The 21,627-nt window shown below is 42.0% G+C and overlaps 1 protein-coding gene across 1 annotated transcript in view; it reads right to left on the bottom strand.

Moving 5' to 3' along the window:
- Window positions 1-1,734: 1,734 nt before the first annotated feature.
- Window positions 1,735-21,627, bottom strand: part of slc12a1 (solute carrier family 12 member 1) — a 78,927-nt gene continuing 59,034 nt past the window's right edge. The window contains exons 20-26 of the mRNA XM_080216258.1: window positions 17,082-17,231; window positions 14,033-14,155; window positions 12,612-12,723; window positions 4,215-4,301; window positions 3,187-3,322; window positions 3,007-3,074; window positions 1,735-2,721 (exon numbers count right to left, since the gene is read on the bottom strand). Of these exons, the coding sequence (XP_080072384.1) occupies window positions 2,586-2,721; window positions 3,007-3,074; window positions 3,187-3,322; window positions 4,215-4,301; window positions 12,612-12,723; window positions 14,033-14,155; window positions 17,082-17,231 (812 nt within the window). The 3' untranslated portion in view covers window positions 1,735-2,585. The remainder of the gene's footprint in view (window positions 2,722-3,006; window positions 3,075-3,186; window positions 3,323-4,214; window positions 4,302-12,611; window positions 12,724-14,032; window positions 14,156-17,081; window positions 17,232-21,627) is intronic.

Here is a 21,627-nt window from a genome sequence, read left to right as displayed (position 1 = left end):
ATGTCCTGCAACCCAAGAACTATTTTACTATGGTGCTGCAGAAAAGAATGGCAATTTGCAAAGCAAGATCTCAGAAACAACGCTAAGATCGATCAGTTCTTCTTGCTTGGCATTGTCTGAACAATGATGTTTGACAGGTACGTGGGCTGAACAAGTTTCTCTTCAAAAGAATTATATCACAGGCAAATTATTCTGAAGTCAGAAGCATGGTTGTTACTGTTTGGAAAAAGTTAATGGCAAGATGAGCTAAGATGCAGAGATGCCAGCGTTGGACTGGGGTGGGCACAGTAAGAAGTTTCAACACTTCAGGTGAAGGAGCAACACTCCAAAAGCTTGTGCTACCAAATAAACCTGTTAGACTTTAACCTGGTGTTGAGACTTCTTAAGATGAGCTAACACCACAGATGAGGCACTGACTTTTGGCCTAAGTCTCTTATTTTAATATACAAATTAGGAGCAAAGTAGGCCCCTTGAGGCTGATCTGACTGCAACCTCAACTCCACATTCCCAACCTAATTCAATAACCTTTCACCCACTTGCTTATCAGGAATCTAAATACCTCTACCTTTAAAAATATTTAAAGACTGCTTCCATCGCCCTTTGAGGAGGAGAGTTCCAAAGAATTCTGGGATCTGAACAGACAGCTAGAGCCTCTGTTTCATGTTCCGTTTAAAGAAAATAAAAAAGACTTGCATTTATATAGCGCTTTCCACAACCACCTGATGTCTCAAAATACTTAACAGCTATGACTATAACAAGTACTTCTGAAGTATGGTTTTGGTCATAATGTAGGAAACCATGCAGCAAATTTGTTCTCACTAAACTCCCACAAACAACAATGCGATAAACTGTTCTTCGTAGTGTTGATTGAAGAATAAACATTGGCCAGGACCCTGAGGCTAACTCTCTTGCCCTTCTCTAAAATAATGCTATGGGATCTCTTGCGTCTACCTTCAGCAGGCAGATGGACCTTGGTTTCACATTTCATACAAAATACAACATTTCTGACAGTTTAGCTGCTTTCTCAGCACTGTGCTGGAGCATCAGCCTCAACTTTAATTCCAAAACCTTGGAGTGAGACTTGAACTCAGTCTGGTGATTCAGAGACAAGTGTGCTACCAACTGAGCCACAGCTGCCACACTAGGGTGGCATCTCCAATAAGATAGCATTATGTAGTACTGCACTGGAGTATTAACCTAGATTTTTGTTCAACTCCTGGAGCGGTGCTTGAACTCACAAACTTTGGCAAACACAAAGAAACTAGGTGCTATAAAACTTTCCAGATGATACCTGGACAAAATTTTACACAAGTCATGTCCCCACAATTACATTCTTGGCCAATTTTTAAGCTTGCTCACTTTTTCAAAAACTTTCAAACTGGTGTGTCAATATATTTTATGAAGGCAAAAACATACAAGCTTGGACAAAGAGATTGGAGGCTAAAATTATAGGCCAGAGTTTTCTAGCCATCCACAGAAAACGTTCTGGACCCGATGACAACTCTCTCACATCGTGGGTTTCTGAGCATCCAGGGGCTCATTTAACAGGCAATCCATTGACAAGGATGGGACCACAAGATCCCACCACTGGCCAATGGCAGGCTGGGCACAAAATCCCACCCGTAATATATCTAAAATCATTTTGCGAACATTTAAAAAATAGTACCTTGGCAAAAATGGTAGAACATGTTTTGTGAAATTCCACTATTTGGATGAAGACCAAAGATAACAAAGTTAAATTCTACTATCATTTATTTCAACTCTCATCATACACAAGAATACCATTTATGTTTGCAGATTACATTACTTACACAAGTTACAATCAAACACTGAATTTCAGCAACATGAATATTTTTATCATATTGTGAGAAATCCCACCAAATTCCAGCCGATTTTTGTGCCCTTCCTGTCTCTGAAATTTCACACCACTCTTCATTCTGTTCATCTCTGCACACCTTTCTTCATTGATCTGTCTGTCGTCCACAAATCTGTACATCTCATCTGGTTTAAACGACATTCTGCTTTCACGCTTCTGGTTCACTCTTGTGCATATATGTTTGTCAGACAAGGGCAGACTTTTCTCAACTTGTGCTTCTTGTGTATACACTCAAGTTACATAATTGAGTCAAAACCTCTACTAAAACCCTGATTTAGACTGAGTTAGTGGGAATATCAAACAAGTAACAATACAGCAGATCTTAAGATCTTGAAGATCTTAAGGCTGAACAATTTAGGATCCACATAATGACCTATAATGAGTATATTATCCCTTCAATATAATGGCTGCACAAGAGGGAATGTTATTCCATCTTTGTAAAATTAGTAATTGAAGAAGTGTCTTAAATTGCAAAGTTCTATTAATCAGACTGGTTCATGACGGTGACCAAATATGACGGTGTAATTTTAGAAGACTTAGCTAGTGACATTATTTGTGAAATGGAACAGGAAATCAGAAACTAAAATAAAGTTTGTTTGCTACTTCAATCAAATGTTGCTCTTTCTAAGCAACTATCAAATATGCTGGGTGATAAATAATTGTTGCAGCAAAGGTGGCATTTGCTGTCACCTTGACATGCCATTTTCCATTAGGAGTAGAAGGTCAGAACATTCTTTTGATTCCCTCGGATCATAATGACAGGAGGCAGGTTTCGGGAAAGAATCTCCAACCAAGCCATATAAAGGTAACTTGATACAGCTTCCTTCCTTGCGATTGGCAAACTCCTAATGGGTGAAAGAAAATCAAGTTTAAAACACTAATAATGCAAATGTGGCTAATAGAAGCCACTATACTTGTAAAAATTCTGAAGCAGAATTTATAACAATTACTTTCCCTATGTATAGACAACCATATCTACCATCTCCACTAAAAAAAACCAGGAGAATCAATTATACTTCTGAATCTGTAATGTAACATTATCTAAAACACCAAGAACAATCCTTACTGTTCTTGTTATAATTGGTGCCTAATTAGTTGATTTAGGTGTAATATCCAGAAGAAGAACTCACACAACAATAATATTGGCAGACCGAGAGTTCTCCTGCAGAAGTTCATTGAGTCTGACCTGCCGGTATGTCTTTGATTTAAAACAAAAAGTCATTGTAATTACATGTACATTTATGTTATAATTCAGAAATCTTTTGTCCGAAATATTTATTTATATATTTTTTAGCCTATTTTCTGCCCACCTTTTCTTTAAATCTCTCCAGTTCAGCATCAGTAATTTTCCATGGATATTCTTTCTGCAGGATCTCTGCAGTCGCAGGATCCTTAGAACCCTCATGTAGTTGGTATGGTTCAATCAATTCCTCAAATGTTTTCCAGCTGCAATCAGTCAATTCAAATTAACAGTCAAAGCAGCCAGAAATGATTCCATAACTAATGGTATTCTATGTCTGGTCAGTAAAATGTTATAATTATAGCAACAATGTGATCACATCCAACAGTCTTCAAATTGGCCAAGTGCTGTACTTTCAACTTCTACTGCAGATATCAAACTCAGAAGAAACTCCTTTTCATCTGTATTAAATAGGAGATGCTTTTATTTTTAAACTGTATTCCCTACGTCCAGATTCCCCTACAAGGGCAAGCACCCTCAGCATCTACCCTGTCATGCCCCTCAAAAGCTTGTTTCAGTAAAATTCAGAATCCATCTGCAACATTATTTCACACAAATAGAAAGCGAGATCCATCCTGGAATACATCCATGATCATTTTTGAAACAAGCTACTAGTTTTTGTGTCTGTGGAATTTGTGACAAGAACCCACCACCCCATCCATGATTCACGAACGTCAACACTATTGATATTCGGCACGGTAGCACAGTGGTTACCACTGCTGCTTCACAGCTCCAGGGTCCTGGGTTCGATTCCCAGCTCGGGTCACTGTCTTTGTGGAGTTTGCACATTCTCCTTGTGTCTGTGTGGGTTTCCTGTGGGTACTCCAGTTTCCTCCCGCAGTCCAAAGATGTGCTGGTTAGTTTGATTGGCCATGCTAAGAAATTGCCCCTCCAGGGATGCGTAGGTTAGAGGGATTAGTGGGTTTATTTTTAGGGATATGGAGGTAGGGCCTGGGTGGGATTGTGTTCGGCGCAGACTCGATGGGCTGAGAGACCTCTTTCTGCACTGTAGGGTTCTATGATTCTATTGTTCCACGCTGCTGCAGATTGCCAGCAACATACAGAAATGTTCATTTGACAGTTACAGACTCTGCCTACCTCTCTTTGCTTGGTTTCATGTTAATGTCTCCGATGACCTTGATGTCAGCGCATTGAATCCTGAATTTGCCTAGAAGTGCAGCCATTCTGTACAGAAACAAGAGGAATGATGTTTTAAAGCTTTATCATTTCTATACCAGATAAATGGTGGCAGCATCAGACAGTTCAATCCAATTGCTCCATAGGTGTTTATCCTCCATATAAGTAGCAATTCTCATTCTATGTACCTGCACTATACACTTAGTATTGTTTCAACACCCTTCCTAAATTGCATGTATCCAAATTTGTATCATTCATGGTTTATACAAGCTTGTCAATATATCTCAACTTTCATATTCTATACCTTTACATTGAAGTATTGCATTAACTTATGGTTTTATCCACTTCAGGAGCTGCTTTTACTACATTTTAAACCTGATCCACTAAGTCCCTCTGTTCTTTCATAAAACCAAGGTATACTGTATCTATTAGTATTGGAACACAAGAGGGAGCACTTCCTGCACTGGCTGACCCTAGAAACTGAAATGGAGATAGGCCACATGTGAATAGACAACTGTACTGCTCTATGGAGTTTGTCACAGTGGAAAGTAAATAACAACCAAATGCAAGCTCCAGAGCATAACTTTGGTTTGCATATGCCCTCTGTTCTTAAACCATTTTATTCACTTGTGCTTTGGTATTTGTTGCAGCTAAAGGATTTTTTATTTAAATTCTAAGTCTAGACACTGCTTTTGATAATGCATTTGCCTTCATTGCACATGCTCAAATAAGGTTTCAGTTGCTGTCAAGAGTCAGTACATTTTTTAATCAAAGTGTACCAAATTACTGACATGAAATCCCAGCTCTCAGCTGGTAGCCAATTCCACAATCTTACCAATCTCTCTTTGCAGCTTCTGCTGGCCCTCAGAATTGAGAGCACAGGAGCAGAGGTAGGCCAGTGGAGCCTGCTCCATCATTCAGATCATAGTTGGTCATCAACTTCTTATGCCACTTCCCCATGTTATCCCCATATCCCTTTATCATTTTCCATATCCCCATATCCTTTTGTGTCATTATTTTCCATAAATCTACTGATTACTGTTTTGGACATGCTCAATGACTGAGATGCCACAAGCCCTCTGGGGTAAAGAATTTCAAAGACTTACCACCTTGCGAGTGAAAACAAATCTTCCCCACCCCAGTCATAAATAGCCTGCCCCTTGATCTGAGAATGTACCCTCTGATTCTAGGCTCACCAGCAGGGGAAACATCCTACTGGGGGAAAAGAGGTGGCCAAGGCAAAAGGTCTAATAAAGGACAGTTTGCCTCAAGTTAAAGATGAAATGTATGAGGGTGAGATGAGGCCTTTAAGTAGATATTAATTTTCCACAAGTCTCAAACTGACTTCCAGTGGGAAGGTTATCCAACCAGGCCAGGAAGGCAGCAGAGTCCCAACACACTCTCACCCGAATTGCTACCCTATCTCCAAACATGTGTGCATGCACGTATTTTTTGGGGGGGGGGGGGGGGGGGGGGGGGGATTTGAGAATATTATGTTCCTAGATCCCAAGTTGATGTCAGTCCGCCGAGAGTCCCTCATCTATTAAAAGGAACTCATGGGTGATGGACACTATACATGTCTCGTCTAGTGCTCTATTTCATTCTAAGGCAAATATATTTTAAGAGTAGCCAAGCATATGTGCCTTTAGCAGCACAAGTATCCATCTTTGAACAATAACAAATTGCTTCAAGTCCTATTCTTGCAAATATTCTACCTTTAAAGTCAAAATCTAGCTCGTGGATTTTTGGCTGAGAGAAAATCCACACAACTTTGTGAAACTTTCCAACACCCCCATTGCCAACTTCAATCTGGCAATTTCAACGCCTTCAAATTTACTTTTATTCCTTCCTAGCCCCCTCCTGATTCAGTAATCTTTAATGCTCCTTACACTGATATTGTTAGTTATTCATTCTATTCACATTTTCTCCCTTGGTTTTTCAAAGCCACAATCAAAAAGCCCAACTTTAAACTCTGCTCCTTCTAATCGTTATCATCTAAACATGTTGTTACCTCCTAGATGTGTGCTCACCTGTTTGAATTACTTCCATTTGCCCAGAGCACCAACTACTACAAATCACCACTGATATCTGCTGTCCCTGGAACCCAGATACATCATCACTCCTCAACTTTTCTGCAGTGCTTGACATTGTCAATCAGCGCCATTTTTCCCCATGGTTCATCTAAATGGGGATGGGTGAACTCTCTCAATGCAGTAAATGAGTTTCCAGCAAAGGCTTCTACTAAGACTTAACCAAATACCAGCAAGTCCCCAGGGAACCATCCTTGGTTCCCATCACTTCATCCTTATAATCGCATGCTAACCCTGTGGTTGACCTGTTGTACTTGCATTTCCCTTGACCTTAATTATCTCCATGCAGTCAGACTGCCTGTTATTAAGTAATGAATAAACCAAAATTTGCGATAACTGAAAGTTAGGAAAACCAAAACTATTGCTTTTGATTCTTGCTAAAAGCTCTATCCTTGCTATCCATTATGTCCACTCCATGACTGCTTACTCTGGTTGAGTAAGATTAGATGCAGCCTCAGTTCTATTTAATCCAGAGTTGAGTCTCAACAGTAACTTCATTTCACTGTTAATGTAAGCCTACTTGTGTCACTAATAAACTAAACTGCATTGACTATTTGCTATTTATGATACTTGCTTGAAACTGTGCAATGTTGTCACACTGGTCCCCACTTTAATCCCACTGTCACCAAAACCCTATCCATACTTCCATCATTTCTAAACTGGAGCACTTCAATTGTGGCTTGCTTCCTCCAAACTCCTAACTACACCTTGGACAAAGCTCTGCTGTCTACTGTTCCACTTGCCATCAATAAACGACAGTGAATTAAATTCTTCAGGGAATTATCCCATTGTTTTTATGCTGAAGTCCCTTCTTGACCTTTGACTCTAGCCTGTCGGACATTCTCCCCTTGCTTTGGCTGGAACAGCCTTTGGTGCCTCAATCCTGCTCTTTGGAACCATCTCCCAAAACGTTCCCATTCCTCGATCCTGCTCCCCTCCTTGAAGTCCCAAAATACATCTCTGACCTCGCATTCTGTTAATAGGAGTACCCTCTCAGAAAATCTCTTCCTTCAAAGTGCTCGCTGCTTTTAAAGATTTATACATACTTCTGTCTGACCATAGGTTTTCAAACCAGAATTTAAAGAGGAAGTTGCCGGTGGTCAGATTTGGAATACCAGAAATACTGAACAGTCAGAAGGATCCTAATATTTTAAAATTTTCATGATTTATTAATGGATTGCTTCCATTCTGTATTTTAATGTAAACAGGTATTCTCTGCATTGGCAGGGGTAGTTTCTTTTGGGCAATCAAGCTTTGTCTTTCAAAGTTAGGATGGAGGTTCGTGATTGTATATCATTTGTTTACAAGTTGATCTGAGGGATTGTATGTTCTCCATGTCAAAAAGTCAGAAACCCAATGGGTTAAGCAAAACACAGCAGCAATACTGCCTGAGTAACAGACAACTGCATGTTAATTAGTCTGTGGATATTGATTGCATAAACAACTTTTTTGTAAAAACAGTTGTTAACAGTTTGTTGGTAAATGCTACATGACTTGACAAGCTGGCCTTTGGGACATTAGAAGCTGAAATTAGATACATCTAGACCTAACCTATTGAGGAAAGTTGCTGCTAATTTGAAGCTTGACCTTCAACTCTCTTCCACTTTACATTTGAAGTAAAAATATCACCACTCTCTTTCTCCTGAAACACTGAAGATCATCCAAACAAAAGGAAAGTGAAGTCTCCAATAATACCCGATGTAGTCTCGCCGACATTCTATAGCTCAGCCTGAGCAAAAGCAACGTCATACCATAAGGATAATTAACATTTGCCTATGTGAGGGGATAAATACAGTTGTACGAGGAGACAACATGCACCAGCAAATTTTCCTTTTCTTTGAGCTTTGAGCTCTTTGAGAAACCGCACACTACTGCTTATTATTCACTTTGTCCCTTGACAGTAAAATATCAGGAGGCTTATTGATTCTGGCACACAGCACAACCAAGCTCACACCTTAATCAATAAATCACTTTTAACACAAGTAACTAGAGTCTTAAAGCAGAAATCCTGACAGATTTTCTCCTCCCTAGGCCAGGGCCAATTGTATTACTCCACCTGCTTAGATCAGCTCATTCGGCGGAGGTAATGAATGGATCAATCTCAAAATCTTCCTGGTTTCCAAAGTTACTAAAATCAAGCGTCTTTAGAGTACTCATTCACCAATATAATTTCTCAAAGTTGACTAGGAGGCAAGTCATATCTGCCTCATCTCTTGTAACCAAGCTCTTCACTGATGAGCTGCTTGGAGCTGCAAAACCACTCAGGTTTGTTTGGGTTTCAGGCAATAAAGAGTAGTGGCATGGTAGACGCAGGAGCTTAGAAATAGTTTTGCACCAATAGTAGGTGCGAACCTGTTGAAAGGATTAATATTTGTGCTGGAACAAATAGCTCTGAGGGCCTCCTAAGTTTGGGTCTCATTTGCATGAGGATTTCAAGATCGATTCCAGCCAATGCTGTCCACCAGATATTCTGGTTTATGTCTCTGGCAGCCGGAAGTGGAGGAGCAAGATAGAGATTAGTGGCATGGCCGCAAAAGAAGCAGCCATGATAAGGCAAGGCTTACTGTAGATGTTTGGATGGAACTGCAAAGCCAGAGGTTTGTTTGGGTTGCAGGCAATAAAGAGGATGGTACAATTGACACAGGAGCCTAGAAATTGTTTCACACTAAGAAGTGGTGTGAATTGTTGAAAGGATCGATATCTGTGCTGGAACAAGCAAGTCTGACGCCCTCCTAATTTTGGGTTTCATTTACACCAAATGACAAACTGCAGAGCTGCCGGTCATTTGTCTCCAGGCTGCGCATCAATAAGGAGCTTTTGAATTCGAGGTTGTTAATTGCTGCCGGAGGATTTCTGCAGCTCCCATCTCCACTTTTTTGGAAATTGTTTTTAAAAATACACTTTTATTGTGGTGTGATCCAGTGCTCCCTTTAAGGGCAGCTGGCTGGACTATACAGCAACCTGGTTTCTCAGAATGCTAGCTGCATTCAAGCCTCTGGATACTGCCCACATCAAAATGGTGAAAATGGCACTTTCAGTTCAAAATGCAAGCACGCATTAGCATGATGGACATATTGGCATCTTTTATGCTGTAAAATGAGCAATGTCAAATTTCTAGGCTGGGCAATTTCAGTGCTTCACAGCATGGACTACTGGCGAGGTCTGGCAGATGGGAACATTTGGTATTGATGGCATGCGCAGGGGAAAGGATCTGAAGTTTGTAACGATGGCAGGGGGTGGAGGTCTGAGCACTCTGACCAGAGTATCATAGTACAATGATGGGGAGGCTGAGACACAAGGGAAGTGTTCTACTGTAAATTCCCACAGCTGAATTCATTAACACTGAAATCTGATTCATCACATAGTTTAGAATTCCATATTGCATGCCAGTTACAACAGGCAATTCTGGATGACTATTTCAAAGGCAACCAACTGAAACAATGGGAGTAATTGACCCAACCTGCCAGCAAAGAACACATGGGATCAGATCAGACACTTGTTTTAAAGTTTTGTTTACTTTCCAGTGAAGTCAATCTGACTGATCTGATCCAGTCAGTTTTCTGCCAGGTTAAAGTGACCTTTAATATATGGCAGAGCATATAAAAGCAAATAAATTATACTAAGCCTTTATAAAACACTGATTAGGTCTTAACCAGAATAGCATGTTCACTTCTGAGCACCACTCATTAGGGAAGTCAAGGCTTGAGAGGGGTACAGAGGAGGTGATAGCAGACAGAAGGGTATACAACATGAGCACGATTTACCACACAGTCTACCGTGTGTTTCATGGTGGTAGGATCTTCTGGTCCTGCAGCTGTCATTCTCTTTCAATGCACCACTTGTTGTCAGGAAACCCAAGGTGGGTGTGCTGTTGGCAGGACCAGAAGATCCCACCAGTGTGAATGGCCAGAAAGTTCCAGCCCATGCATTTATAAACACCTTTAACAAAGTGGCGCATCCCAAGGTACTTAGTTATTAAACAATATTAACACCACACAAACCAGTATGACTACAACACACTTATGATCCTTGTAGAGAAAACTTCTCAAAAGAAATTAATTTCCCAAACATAAATTTTAGTTGTTGCATGGTTGGTTTAAGAGCCAGTCACATGATTTGATGCTGACGTCGTTTGGCGTGTTCCTCAGGCTGCTGTTTAGTTTGTTTTTATTCTGTACAGGCAACAGCTCCTTCAATAAACTTGTTATTTTGCATCAATTTATACAAACTATATCCTTTTCTTTTATTTAAAATCTACAACTCCCTAACATAGTTAAGGCATTACACCAAATGACCAAATAAAGCAGCGAACAGGACTTTAAGACTTTTCCTGTGAGAAAAAGTAAAAAAGATGAAGTGTTAATTAATAGGTAATTAATACATCAAACTAAAAAGGGGAAGTTTTGCATTCACTAATTAACACAACCAAAATCTTACGAAACATTTTACACAAAGCCATGCTTTTGGCCAAAAAGTAGTGTTAGATGAACTATCCCAAAGTCACTCAGCACAAGAAGTGACCCTCTGCTGGTGAGCTGAGCTAGCCACAAAGATTTTGGGCATGATTTTCCTGCCGCACTGGTCAAGTAGTGTAGCGTCAGGAATTTTAAGCGGGATGCCAAAAACAGGAAAAAAATCAATCTCCCAGAATACAGGGAGATTGATTTACGAGCAGTGGCCCCTTCAGCAGTCTGATGCCAGTCTCGAGTGGGATTAGCTCCCTGCCTTCCCAATGGCATACATCACCCGATGGCCTCTATACTGACAGCCTGTGTTGCACAGAGTGCTATAAATTCATTTCACTAAACTCACCCAAAACAAAGGGCAGAAAAGCTTCCCATTTTCCCACCTGTTGGGTGCTTAGAATTATTTTGGAAAAATCGCATCCCTTATGACAGATGATCAAAAGTTTGGCCAGATGTAACTATTAAAGAGCATCTTAAAAAGGCAGAGGAGAGGTGGAAGGGTTTAAGGAAGAAAATTCCAGGCTGCCAGTGCTGAAACAATTAAAATTGTGGGTCCACAAGGAGGATTGGAGAAGCATGGTGATCTCAGCGTTAGAGAAATGGAGAGGGTTACAGAGAAAAGATTGGATGAAATTATGCAGGTTTATGAAAATTGAAATGTTGCCACAGCTAAAGTCATTATGCACACGGGCAAAGTGATGAGTTAAGGTGTGGGCAACAGTATTTTGAGTAAGATCAAGTTTATGTCAGGTAGAATATTGGAAGCCGGCAAGGAGAGCGGTGGAATAATCAGAACTAGATAACAGAGGCAAGGATGAAAGTTTCAGCAGTTGAACTGAAACATGAGCGGAGTCAGGCTATGTCAGAAGTGAAAGTAGGTGTTCTTGGTGATGAACCCAATGGGAGCTCTAAGTTTTATCTTAGGGTTAAATAGCAAGTTTGCGTATGATCTTATTCAGCCTCAGACAGTTAGTTAGAGAGAGTGGGACAGAGTCAGTGGTCAGGGAACAGAGTTCTCTGTGTGAAAGATACTGGCTTCAGTCTTCCCAATATTCAGTTGGGGAAAATTTCTGCTCATGAAGTACAGAATTCCAGACAAGCACTGACAAATTAGAGACAATGGAAGGTCAAGGAAGTTGATATTTAGTCATATGAAAATACTAGAGAAGTTATGGTTTTTCCTCTTTGGTGCAGAGAAGATTATGGAGAGATTTGGCAGAAATATTCCAAATTATGAAGGGATTTGAGTGTAAACAATGAGAAACCAAAGCAACTCGCAGGAGGATCAGTAACCAGGTCACAGATTAGGCAATTACTAAGATAACAATTCAAGGTAATGGGGCAAGACTAGGATGCAACTAATAGGACAGCTGTTTCAAAGAGATGGCACAGGCATGAGCTGAATGACTTTCTTCAGTCCTCTATGATTCTGTTACTTCAAATTTGACGCAAAGGGAAATCCTGAAGAGTCCCTTTAGTGTCAATGTGCGCATTCAAATGCATCTATATTATATACACGTGTATATTCGGATAAGCACATTACCATGAAAGACACTGATGCATTTGCTGCTGGTAAGTGTACTGATTTTACTGGTGAATGTCTGCCGTTTCTTTTTCAAAAGCAGACATTTATTTTTCAATACTTTAAAACATTACAGTTAAAGCTTTGTACCAATATTCACAAACATTCACATCACAAAATTAAGTTTGCAAAGTTCCTGAAAAGCAGTCAAGACTGCAATCAGCAGCAAAAATAGCTAAATGATTTTAATGTGTAAGGGATCTTTTAAAAAAAAACTTACGCTCGTTTCTCCTCACTGATACTGTCCAACTTCCCTCCAATAAAGATACGCAATTTACAGCCACACCATTTTTTTCGTGTCGTTAACAGATAGGGAATGAGAATCGTCAAACCTATTGAAGTGATGATATTGGGGTTAATACCTATTTAATTGGAGGGTTGAATTTTAATGCAACATTACTCATTTCATACAAGTTTTCATAAACAAAAACTGAAATCATTTTAGATTCTATAGAATTAGATGTGGGACCCAAACTAATAGTGCCAACACCCAAAAAGACCATCAGGAAATCTTTTATATATCTAAATATTCCTAACCATTTCTCATCATCCTACTAGAGATTTCAGTTTGAAAATAGGCAAGAGTATGAACACTAAATCAAAATTCATTCATTGGGCAGAATTTAATTCCCTCCCGTGGCACATTTGGAAACGGAGGAGGGCATGCATTTAATGAGGCAGGAGGGGAGCAGATGGGGACCCTGTCACTTTCCCATCTCCACCCTGATTAGGGAAAGCCCTATCACCAATTGAGTCCCTTTAGTTGGCAATTATCATCAGGAGAATCACCATGTGGGGAGTATGACATGTAAACTCTAGCATCTCTGCCTGCCAGCTCTGGGGAGGGAGATGGGGGTTGGGGAGCACTAAGTTTCTGATCAAGAGACCTGGCATCGAGAAAGGAGGGGGCTGCTGAAAGCCACTGCCCTCCCCCACCCCAAACACCACTTATCTATGCCAGGCTCCTCCCTCAATCTGAAGCCTCAGGTGGGTGTATCGCTGGCTGCAGCTGCCAAGTACAAAACAGTGCCAGCCCTCAGCAAGTGGGACTTCAGCCCCTGGGCTTCTTGATCCTGGGAATAACCCACCACTGGCATGTCAACTGAAAGACTGACACTTAATTCAGCAAGTCTTTCCTAAAGGTGTCACAGGCTTCCACTGACTCTCCTGCCAGTCACGAAGACCTTCCATAAGTCCAGCTCATGGGTTCAAGGTGCATTCCACCGATTTGAGCACATAATCTAGGTTGGTATTTCAGTGCGATACTGAGCTAGTATTGCACTTCAGTGCAATGGTGTTAGTACTGTACTCTCTTTTCAAAGAGACATTGTACCAAGACCCAATTTACCTCTTGGATGGACATAAAAGACCCAGGGCACTGTTTGAGGGAAGCAGGGAAATTCTTCCAGTATCCTGGCCAACATTTCTGCCTTAACCAACAGATGATATGGTAATTTATTTCATTTCAATTTGTCGAAGGTTGCTGCATACAAATGCTGACTGCATTTCAAAAGTACTCCATTGTAAAATGTTTGGAGTAACTCTGAGGTCATGAATTAATTTAAAAGGCTTGCATTATCAATTTTCAAACTGCATACCTTACAGAATGTTACATTCATAGGCATTAAAATCATTTCATACCTCCATCATCAAACAGCCACCACACATCTATTGTGCCTTTACCCTGATTCTTTTGGAACTGAGTGCTAGCTTCCAGCAGGCGTTGATTGAAATCTGCAGTATGACCGGAGCTGGTTTTATAGTCTGAATATAAAAGAAGCAATTGTATTTGTACATCCAAATAATAAGCTGCCGAGAAACAGCACTGCAATCTGACAGCAGGTTATTGAATTTTTCCAAAGCCTTTAATGGCAATTTCCATACATCAAAAGTATACTAGGACAGGACATCTGTCCATCCATCTATCCCAACCATAACGCTATCCCAAATCACCATGTAGGGAGCATGACATGTAAACTCTTAGTGTTCCTGCTTGCCAGCTCTGGGGAGGGACAGGGACCGGAATTCCCCAGCCATTCACACCACTAGGATTCTCTGATCCTGCCAGCTGCACACCCTCTCCCACAGGATTCCCAGCAAAGTTAGTGGGAAATGCCATGACAGAGGCAGGAACAGGAAATCCTGCTGCCTCTCACCACTGAGAAACACATGGCTGGGAAGCTGGAGGATCCTGCCCAGGGTCATTTAAATGTTAGTGCCATCAATGTTTGTGGTCTTCTGAATGTGTCCTACATTTAATCTCTTGTCCTATTATCACTGCTTATCTTGTAGTGATATGAATTTATGTTTCCTATTCCATTTATTATTTAGTTTTTTTTAAAAAACGAAAGTCCTCCAAGTTCACCTTGCTTCAGAACTAATGCTTCTAACTTCCCTAATCTTGTGATGTTGGGGAACTCCTTAGATCCAAGCTAAAAGGTTGAAGCAAAACTAACATGGACGGGCAGTGTCATGCTTCAACGATTCAATTGTTTGCAATCATAATCCATGAACCTTGACTTGAAGGCAACGTCATTGATGCAAAAGCTCAGAAGATTCAAAATAAAGCCAGGAACCTATGAAACTGAGCAAGTGTTATTAACAGTAAAGACGTATGTTGATTGAGTTTTAGTCTGCCGTCAGATGGAATGCATTAAGATGGGGGTAGCACAGTGGCAAAATGGTTAGCACTGCTGCCTTAGCACCTTTTCTGACATCAGGTAGTCATCTTTAAATTGTCCCCAACTCATAAATCCCCCACAGAATGGAGTCTGTGGATTTTTTTTTCAAGCCTGCCCTGTGGCCTGGTCATTTCTCCATGACCTTTGGTCTCACAGATGACAGATAAGAATGAAGATGTTGATCATAGTGTTGCCTCCAATCACTATGGCAGGAATGATATTATGGTCTGCCAGGGCTAAAAGGTGCAGCCCAGCCATCAGACCCCTCTCCTGGGGAGAATGGTACGGTTAACCCCTTGTCCCCACCTAACCCCCAGAACCGATGAGGATGGAGGATGATCACTCTACAAATGGATTTACCTCCTTGACTCCCCCTCATTACCCAAGGAACCAAGCCAGGTGGCAGCACACCAATGGCACTGCCAAGGTCTGAAGGTGGATCTGAAGCTGAGAGGGGAGGGGGACTGCCAGAATGGAAGTCTGAGTGGGGCAGGGAGTTGAGGGAATGGGAAGAGGGGATAACTTGTTATCTGAGTGGTGGTGGGTGAGGGGATGATGCCCCTTTTGCCAGGGTGTTGGCGGTGCTCCCTAGTCTCTCAGGCTCCAGCATGCCAGGTCCAAGATTGAGGACCTGTACCAAATCCTGCCTGATGCAAATCCTGAATTGGGCTTCAAGCCTGCTAATCAGATGGAAAATTGGCAATTTGAATATTTATCAGGCTGCCAGCTAGGAACATGATTGGGGCCAGCGTGGTGGACCAAGAGCATCAGAATGGGTTTGGCGACCAGTACGAAACCCATTTTTCAGTTGATGCCCGATTCTCCGGGCCACTGCAATTCTCGCCAGAGCTAGTGGGCCTGGAGACTCCCTCACTTTGCCTGTCTGAGTCTGTACAGTAAAGTTATTTGACTTGCCCCCCACTCAGCTGCAAGCGCTTGCTCCAAAGGTAGCTTTCATTAACAGAAGGAGCTGAAACTGAAGGACCAGAGACGGTGGTTCAAAGCAGTGCTCATAGCATCTTCCAACATAATACTTCAAGGACAGGCTACTAGAGTTGCCAGGCATTCAGGCCAGCAACTGTCAAGAGTGGGATGTCTTTGCACTGAGGGGAGGAGATCTCACTCACAAATCAATTTAGCTTGCCCCTGCAGGCTCCCCCTCCGCCTACCCTCACCCAGCCAGATGTGTCTAATACACAAATTTGATATTTTAATTACTGTTTAAAAACTTTTACTGGCCTCAATATGGGGAGAATAGGTCATGCCTTTTGCTTAAAGCAAAATGGAGGATTTGTAAGCCTTACTGCAGATTTGACATTTTGGGGAAACACCAAGGCATATTTAACATGGTACTCTGCTGTGATGGTTGCCCTAATATCTGCCAAAATTCAACTTCCTGCTCTGTATTCAAAGGGATTGGCCTACAAATATAAGTTCAGAATCCTCAACTCACCCCACATCATAAACCCTCTTTAATCGCTGGGAACACGCAAATGATTCATCATAGTATATCAATAATATTTAAGTTGAGAATAGTTGTAAGGTCAGCTACCTGTGGAAATTCCAGCCCAGTGAAGCACTGAATGTTTTTAAGGCAAGGATAGATAATTTTTTGAACAGTAAAGGAATCAATGGTTATGGTGAGTGGGCAGGTAAGTGGAGCTGAACCCACGAAAAGATCAGCCATGATGTTATTGAATGGTGGAGCAGGCTCGAGGGGCCAGATGGACTACTGAGTTATGATGTTCCTATACCAAGAGAACACATCAGGAGGAAGATTAATATATGATCTGTACGCTAGTACAAAATGACAACTAGTTAACCACTAGATTTTACAACAAGCTTCCGAAATTTACATTTCATGGTGACTCCAGGACATTGAAATGACGCAAACATCAGTCTTCAGGCCATTTCCTTGGGGATTCCAATAATCTCTCACTTATGGTAGGAGATAGTGCAATTGAAGATCTGGATGTTATTGTGTATTTGTGTACACAAATATGTTTTACCTTTTTGTGCATTTGCATCTACTGTATTACTACTATATTTGACAGCTTTGTTCAAGAATTTCAGTGAACGGATTCTTCGTTTTCCATCCTCCTGTTCATCTCTTTTAGCAGCTTCCAATGCTAATTTTTCTTGTTCCTTCCTCTGTAATTCTATGAAATAACAAAATAAAAGTGTCAGGAGGGGGATTAATATGATCTTAAGCAGATTTACCTTGTTGATAGCTCAGAAGCAAGCACTTGCAGCTGGGGGAGGGGGGAGGCAAGGCATAAGACATTCTTCTCCCCTCACTCCAAGAACAGAGAGCGGGAGGAGAAGATTCAATTTTCTATGAATTGCAGATGTCAGAGCAGCTTTCTTGAAGATCAATCCACAAAGTGACTGGCCCGGATGTGCACTCAAATCCTGTGCGGATCAGCTGGCGGAGGTATTCACAGATATCTTCGACCTCTCTTTACAACAATGAGATCCCTATCTGCATCAAGAAGTCAACCATCATCCCAGTACCTAAGAGGAACGAAGCAGCGTGCCTTAATATCTATAGCCAGTGGCTCTGACATCCATCATTGTGAAGTGCTTCAAAAGGATTTGCCATGGCACGAATCAATTCCAGCCTTCCTGGTTCCACTACAGTTTGCCTACCACCACAACAGGTCCTGGCCCTGGCCCTCACTCAACCCTGGAATGCCCAGATAACAAGGACATCTGTCAGACTCCTGTTTATTTACTACAGCTCAGCCTTCAACACTATTATTCCCAAGAAACTCATCTCCAAGCTCTGTGGTTTGTGTCTCGGCAACTCCGTCTGCGACTTGATCCTGAACCTCCTAACTCACTGACCACAATCAGTAAGAATAGGGAACAACACCTCCTCCATGATCAACCTCAACACCAGTGCCCCACAACGCTGTGTTCTCAGCCCCCTACCATATTCCATGTATCCCTATGACTGTGCGGCCAAATTCCCCTCCAATTCAATTTTCAGGTTTGCTGACGACACCACCGTAGTGGATCGGATCTCAAACAATGATGAGACGGAACACAGGAAAGAGACAGAATCTGATGAACTGGTGCGCAACAATAATCTCTCCCTCAATCTCAACAAAATGAAGGGGATTGGTCATCAACTTCAGGAAGCATAAAGGAGAACATGCCACTGTCTACATCAATGGGGACAAAGTAGAAAGGGTCAAGAGCTTCAAGTTTTTAATTGTCCAGATCAATTCCTACAAGTCATTTAAACTTCTGCATTCATTTTTGTCTACTTGTACACATTCAAGTAAAAATAAAAGTTTAACAAGACTTTTGAAAGTATAATTCTTCACTACAACAGAAAGATCTCATATGGCAGGCAGAACATTACACAAAGTTTTTACCACAGATTTTATTAATGATTCAATAAACTAGTTTGGTCACTCTTGTTTTTTTGCCATGAGCTACACAAGAGCAGTTTTGAACAACTTCATTGCTTTGACCTTCCTTCTCTCCCCATGGGATAGCAGCTAGCCTTCATATAAACATTTCTCAATCATCTGACCTGGAACTTTGCCTCTTGGAGATTCACAAGTCCAACTCTATATCCCACATTCACCATATTGGATAACCTGTATAGTGGAACACTATGCTGTAATTTCCCTTACCAGTTTATACACTGCACATTTGTTTGTAATTTATACTTTGACTAACACATTTGCCAATGTACTTAATAGTTCACAAGGTTGCATTTTATGACTCACAAGGAAGTCTGGAATAGTGAAGAAATGGCAATATTAGAAGCCATGTAAGAAGTGTGTTGGAGCCAGCTGTGTCTGGCTGTATTTGGCAACTAACTTAATTTCTTTGGCTGTCAAACTCATTTTGTAATCGTGCACAGAGTCTGTATTACAAGTAAGGGCAACTAAATTACATGAATTTTGCTTCCTCCCACCCCTATCATCCCCTTCTTATGATAAATTAAACACCTGTTCTGATTAATTACAGGAACTCACTATGCCAAACTTAGGGAGGCTGAAATTGGGCCCAAGTTTTCCACTCAAAGATTCAGCTAAGACCCAGACTTTCAGTAGGTAAGGGAACAGAGGATGATGAGGCAACTGCTTGACCCCTCCATTTACATTTGGGGTCTATCCCAGCATGTGAAGACAACTCCCGCGGATTAAGCGGACGAGACCAACGGAAGGTCCAATGGTCAAGGTGGCAGTGTCTGCAAGCGTCATGGACCGCAGAGAGCAGGACAAGACACAAGACATCCTGGTCATCCACTGTGTCTAGTCCCATCTCAGCCATCCTGACTCTTGCCTTGCCATTGGATCTAGATGGGAATTGGGAAAAGAAAGTGAGGCTGATACTGTGCAACTCTCCCTCACTTTAATCCAAATCAAGTGCTAGTCTCCACACCATCATCATCGTCAGTGTCCTATTTAACCCTTGAACTCCTGTGGCGATGGGCAAGCAACGAAGCAGGAGTGGATACACTGGGAGCTGTAATCACAGACCTACACACAGGCGGCTCAGGTCTAATGGTCATTTTCTGCTGACCAAAGAGCAGTGAAACTCAGCATCTACCCGAGCAACTGAGCAGCCCTCTTCAGGAACACACTGCTCACCTCCATAGAATGAGGAAGGGCCCCTAAACATTGCCTGCTTCACTACACCTAGGCCAGCTTACCGCGGCTGACAGGGATCCCTTCTTGCAGTCGAACAAACAAAACACAAGGTGACGCTGCTCACCATTGACACTTGGAACATGCACACGCTTTTGGACAACCCTAATGCAGACAGACCAGAAAGAACAGCCTTAGTTGCCCAAGAGCTTGCAAGATACAACATTGACATTGCAGCCCTGAGTGAAACTCATCTTGCCAACATAGGTCAGTTGACTGAAACTGGAGGTGGATACACTTTTTTCTGGAGCAGCCACGGCAGTGATGAGTGTTGTGATGCTGGAGTTAGATTCACCATCAGGAGTCACCTTGTTCGGAAACTTGATAGTCTACCCAAGTGAACGACCGGCTTATGACATTACAGCTTCCACTACAGAACAGAAGTCAAGCCGCTGATCAGCACCTATGCTCCCCACAATGAACAACCCGGACGAGATGAAAGAGAAGTTCTACGAAGAACTAGATGCCCTATTATCAGCAGTGAGTAGGACCAACAAGCTGATCTTGCTTGGCGATTTCAATGCAAGAGTAGGGTGTGACTCTGCAATCTGACAGGGAGGCATGGAGTGGGCAAGTGTATCAATGCTTGCAAGACAATCCAGAATAAACAGCGTAAAATGCAGGATGCCTGGCTGAGCGCCAAAGATGAAATACAGGGATACACTGACAGAAATGACTTGAAATGGTTCTATGAAGCCCTCAACACACTCTACAGACTTCAATCTCTCAGGAATTTCTCCAGCTTGAATACTGATGGTACAAATCGTTAGAGGGCTCAAATCCTGCAGAGATGGGCTGACCACTGTGAAGCTGTCCTCAACTGCCTGTCATCTATTAACGATGAGGCAATAGACAGGTTGATATCAACAGCGCCATGGAAAACCCACCGGTAGTAGCCGAAATCACAAAAGTTGTCAGCCAGCTATTCAGTGGCAATGCCCCAGGGGCAGATGCCATACGCGCAGAGATCTACAAAGCTGTTGGTCCTGTATTTATTGAGAAGCTCACCGAGTTGTTCCAGTCCTTTTGGAAGCAAGGATCCATTCCTCAGGAACTTAAAGATGCTTCCATTGTACACCTCTACAAGAGGAAAGGCAAATCAGCAAGCATGCAACAACCACTGAGGAATCTCACTGCTCTCCATCACAGGAAAGGCCGTCGCAAGAGTCCAGCTAAATCGTCTGGTCACTCATCTGGAGCTGGGCCTAGCTCCAGAGACACAGTGTAGCTTCCGCAAAGGTCGCAGGACTATTGACATGATTTTTGCTGCATGCCAACTTCAGGAGAAGTGTCAGGAGCAGAATCGCAAGCTCTACATAAACCTTTGTTGACCTCACGAAAGCCTTCGACACTAAGCTAACAAGGCCTGTGGAGGATCATGTCAAAGTTCGGCTGCCCCCCCCCAAATTCATTCTTTGTAGGGTACACCAGTTCCATGATGGCCAGAATACTGGATGGCGGACAATCCTCTGAGGCATTCCCAGTCACCAACGACATCAAACAGGGCTGTGTGCTCGAACCCACATTGTTCAGCATGATGTTTACTGCCATGCTGAAGGATGCCTTCCAGGAGTGTTGCTGGAATCAGCCTCAAGTACAGAGTAGATGGGAAGCTCTTCAACCTGAGGACACTTCAAGCTATTACCAAAGTGAAGGAGACTGTTCTGAAAGACTTCCTCTTTGCCAGTGAATGCACCCCGTATACTGGCTCACAGCCAGAAATGCAAATCAGTATGGACAAATTTTCCACAGCTTGTGACAACTTTGGACTCACCATCAACATTAAAAAGAACAAAGTCATGCACCAGCATGCTCCTTGTGCACTGTACACAGAACCCATAATCACAAGCAAAGGGCAGAAACTACAGGCAGTGGACCAGTTCAC

Source organism: Carcharhinus amblyrhynchos, chromosome 32 (genome assembly GCF_965287045.1).
Source record: "Carcharhinus amblyrhynchos chromosome 32, sCarAmb.v2.hapA, whole genome shotgun sequence".
NCBI classification, from domain to species: domain Eukaryota; kingdom Metazoa; phylum Chordata; class Chondrichthyes; order Carcharhiniformes; family Carcharhinidae; genus Carcharhinus; species Carcharhinus amblyrhynchos.
Note: the sequence above shows the minus strand (reverse complement) of the source record. Positions and strands in the feature narration are given on the sequence as shown.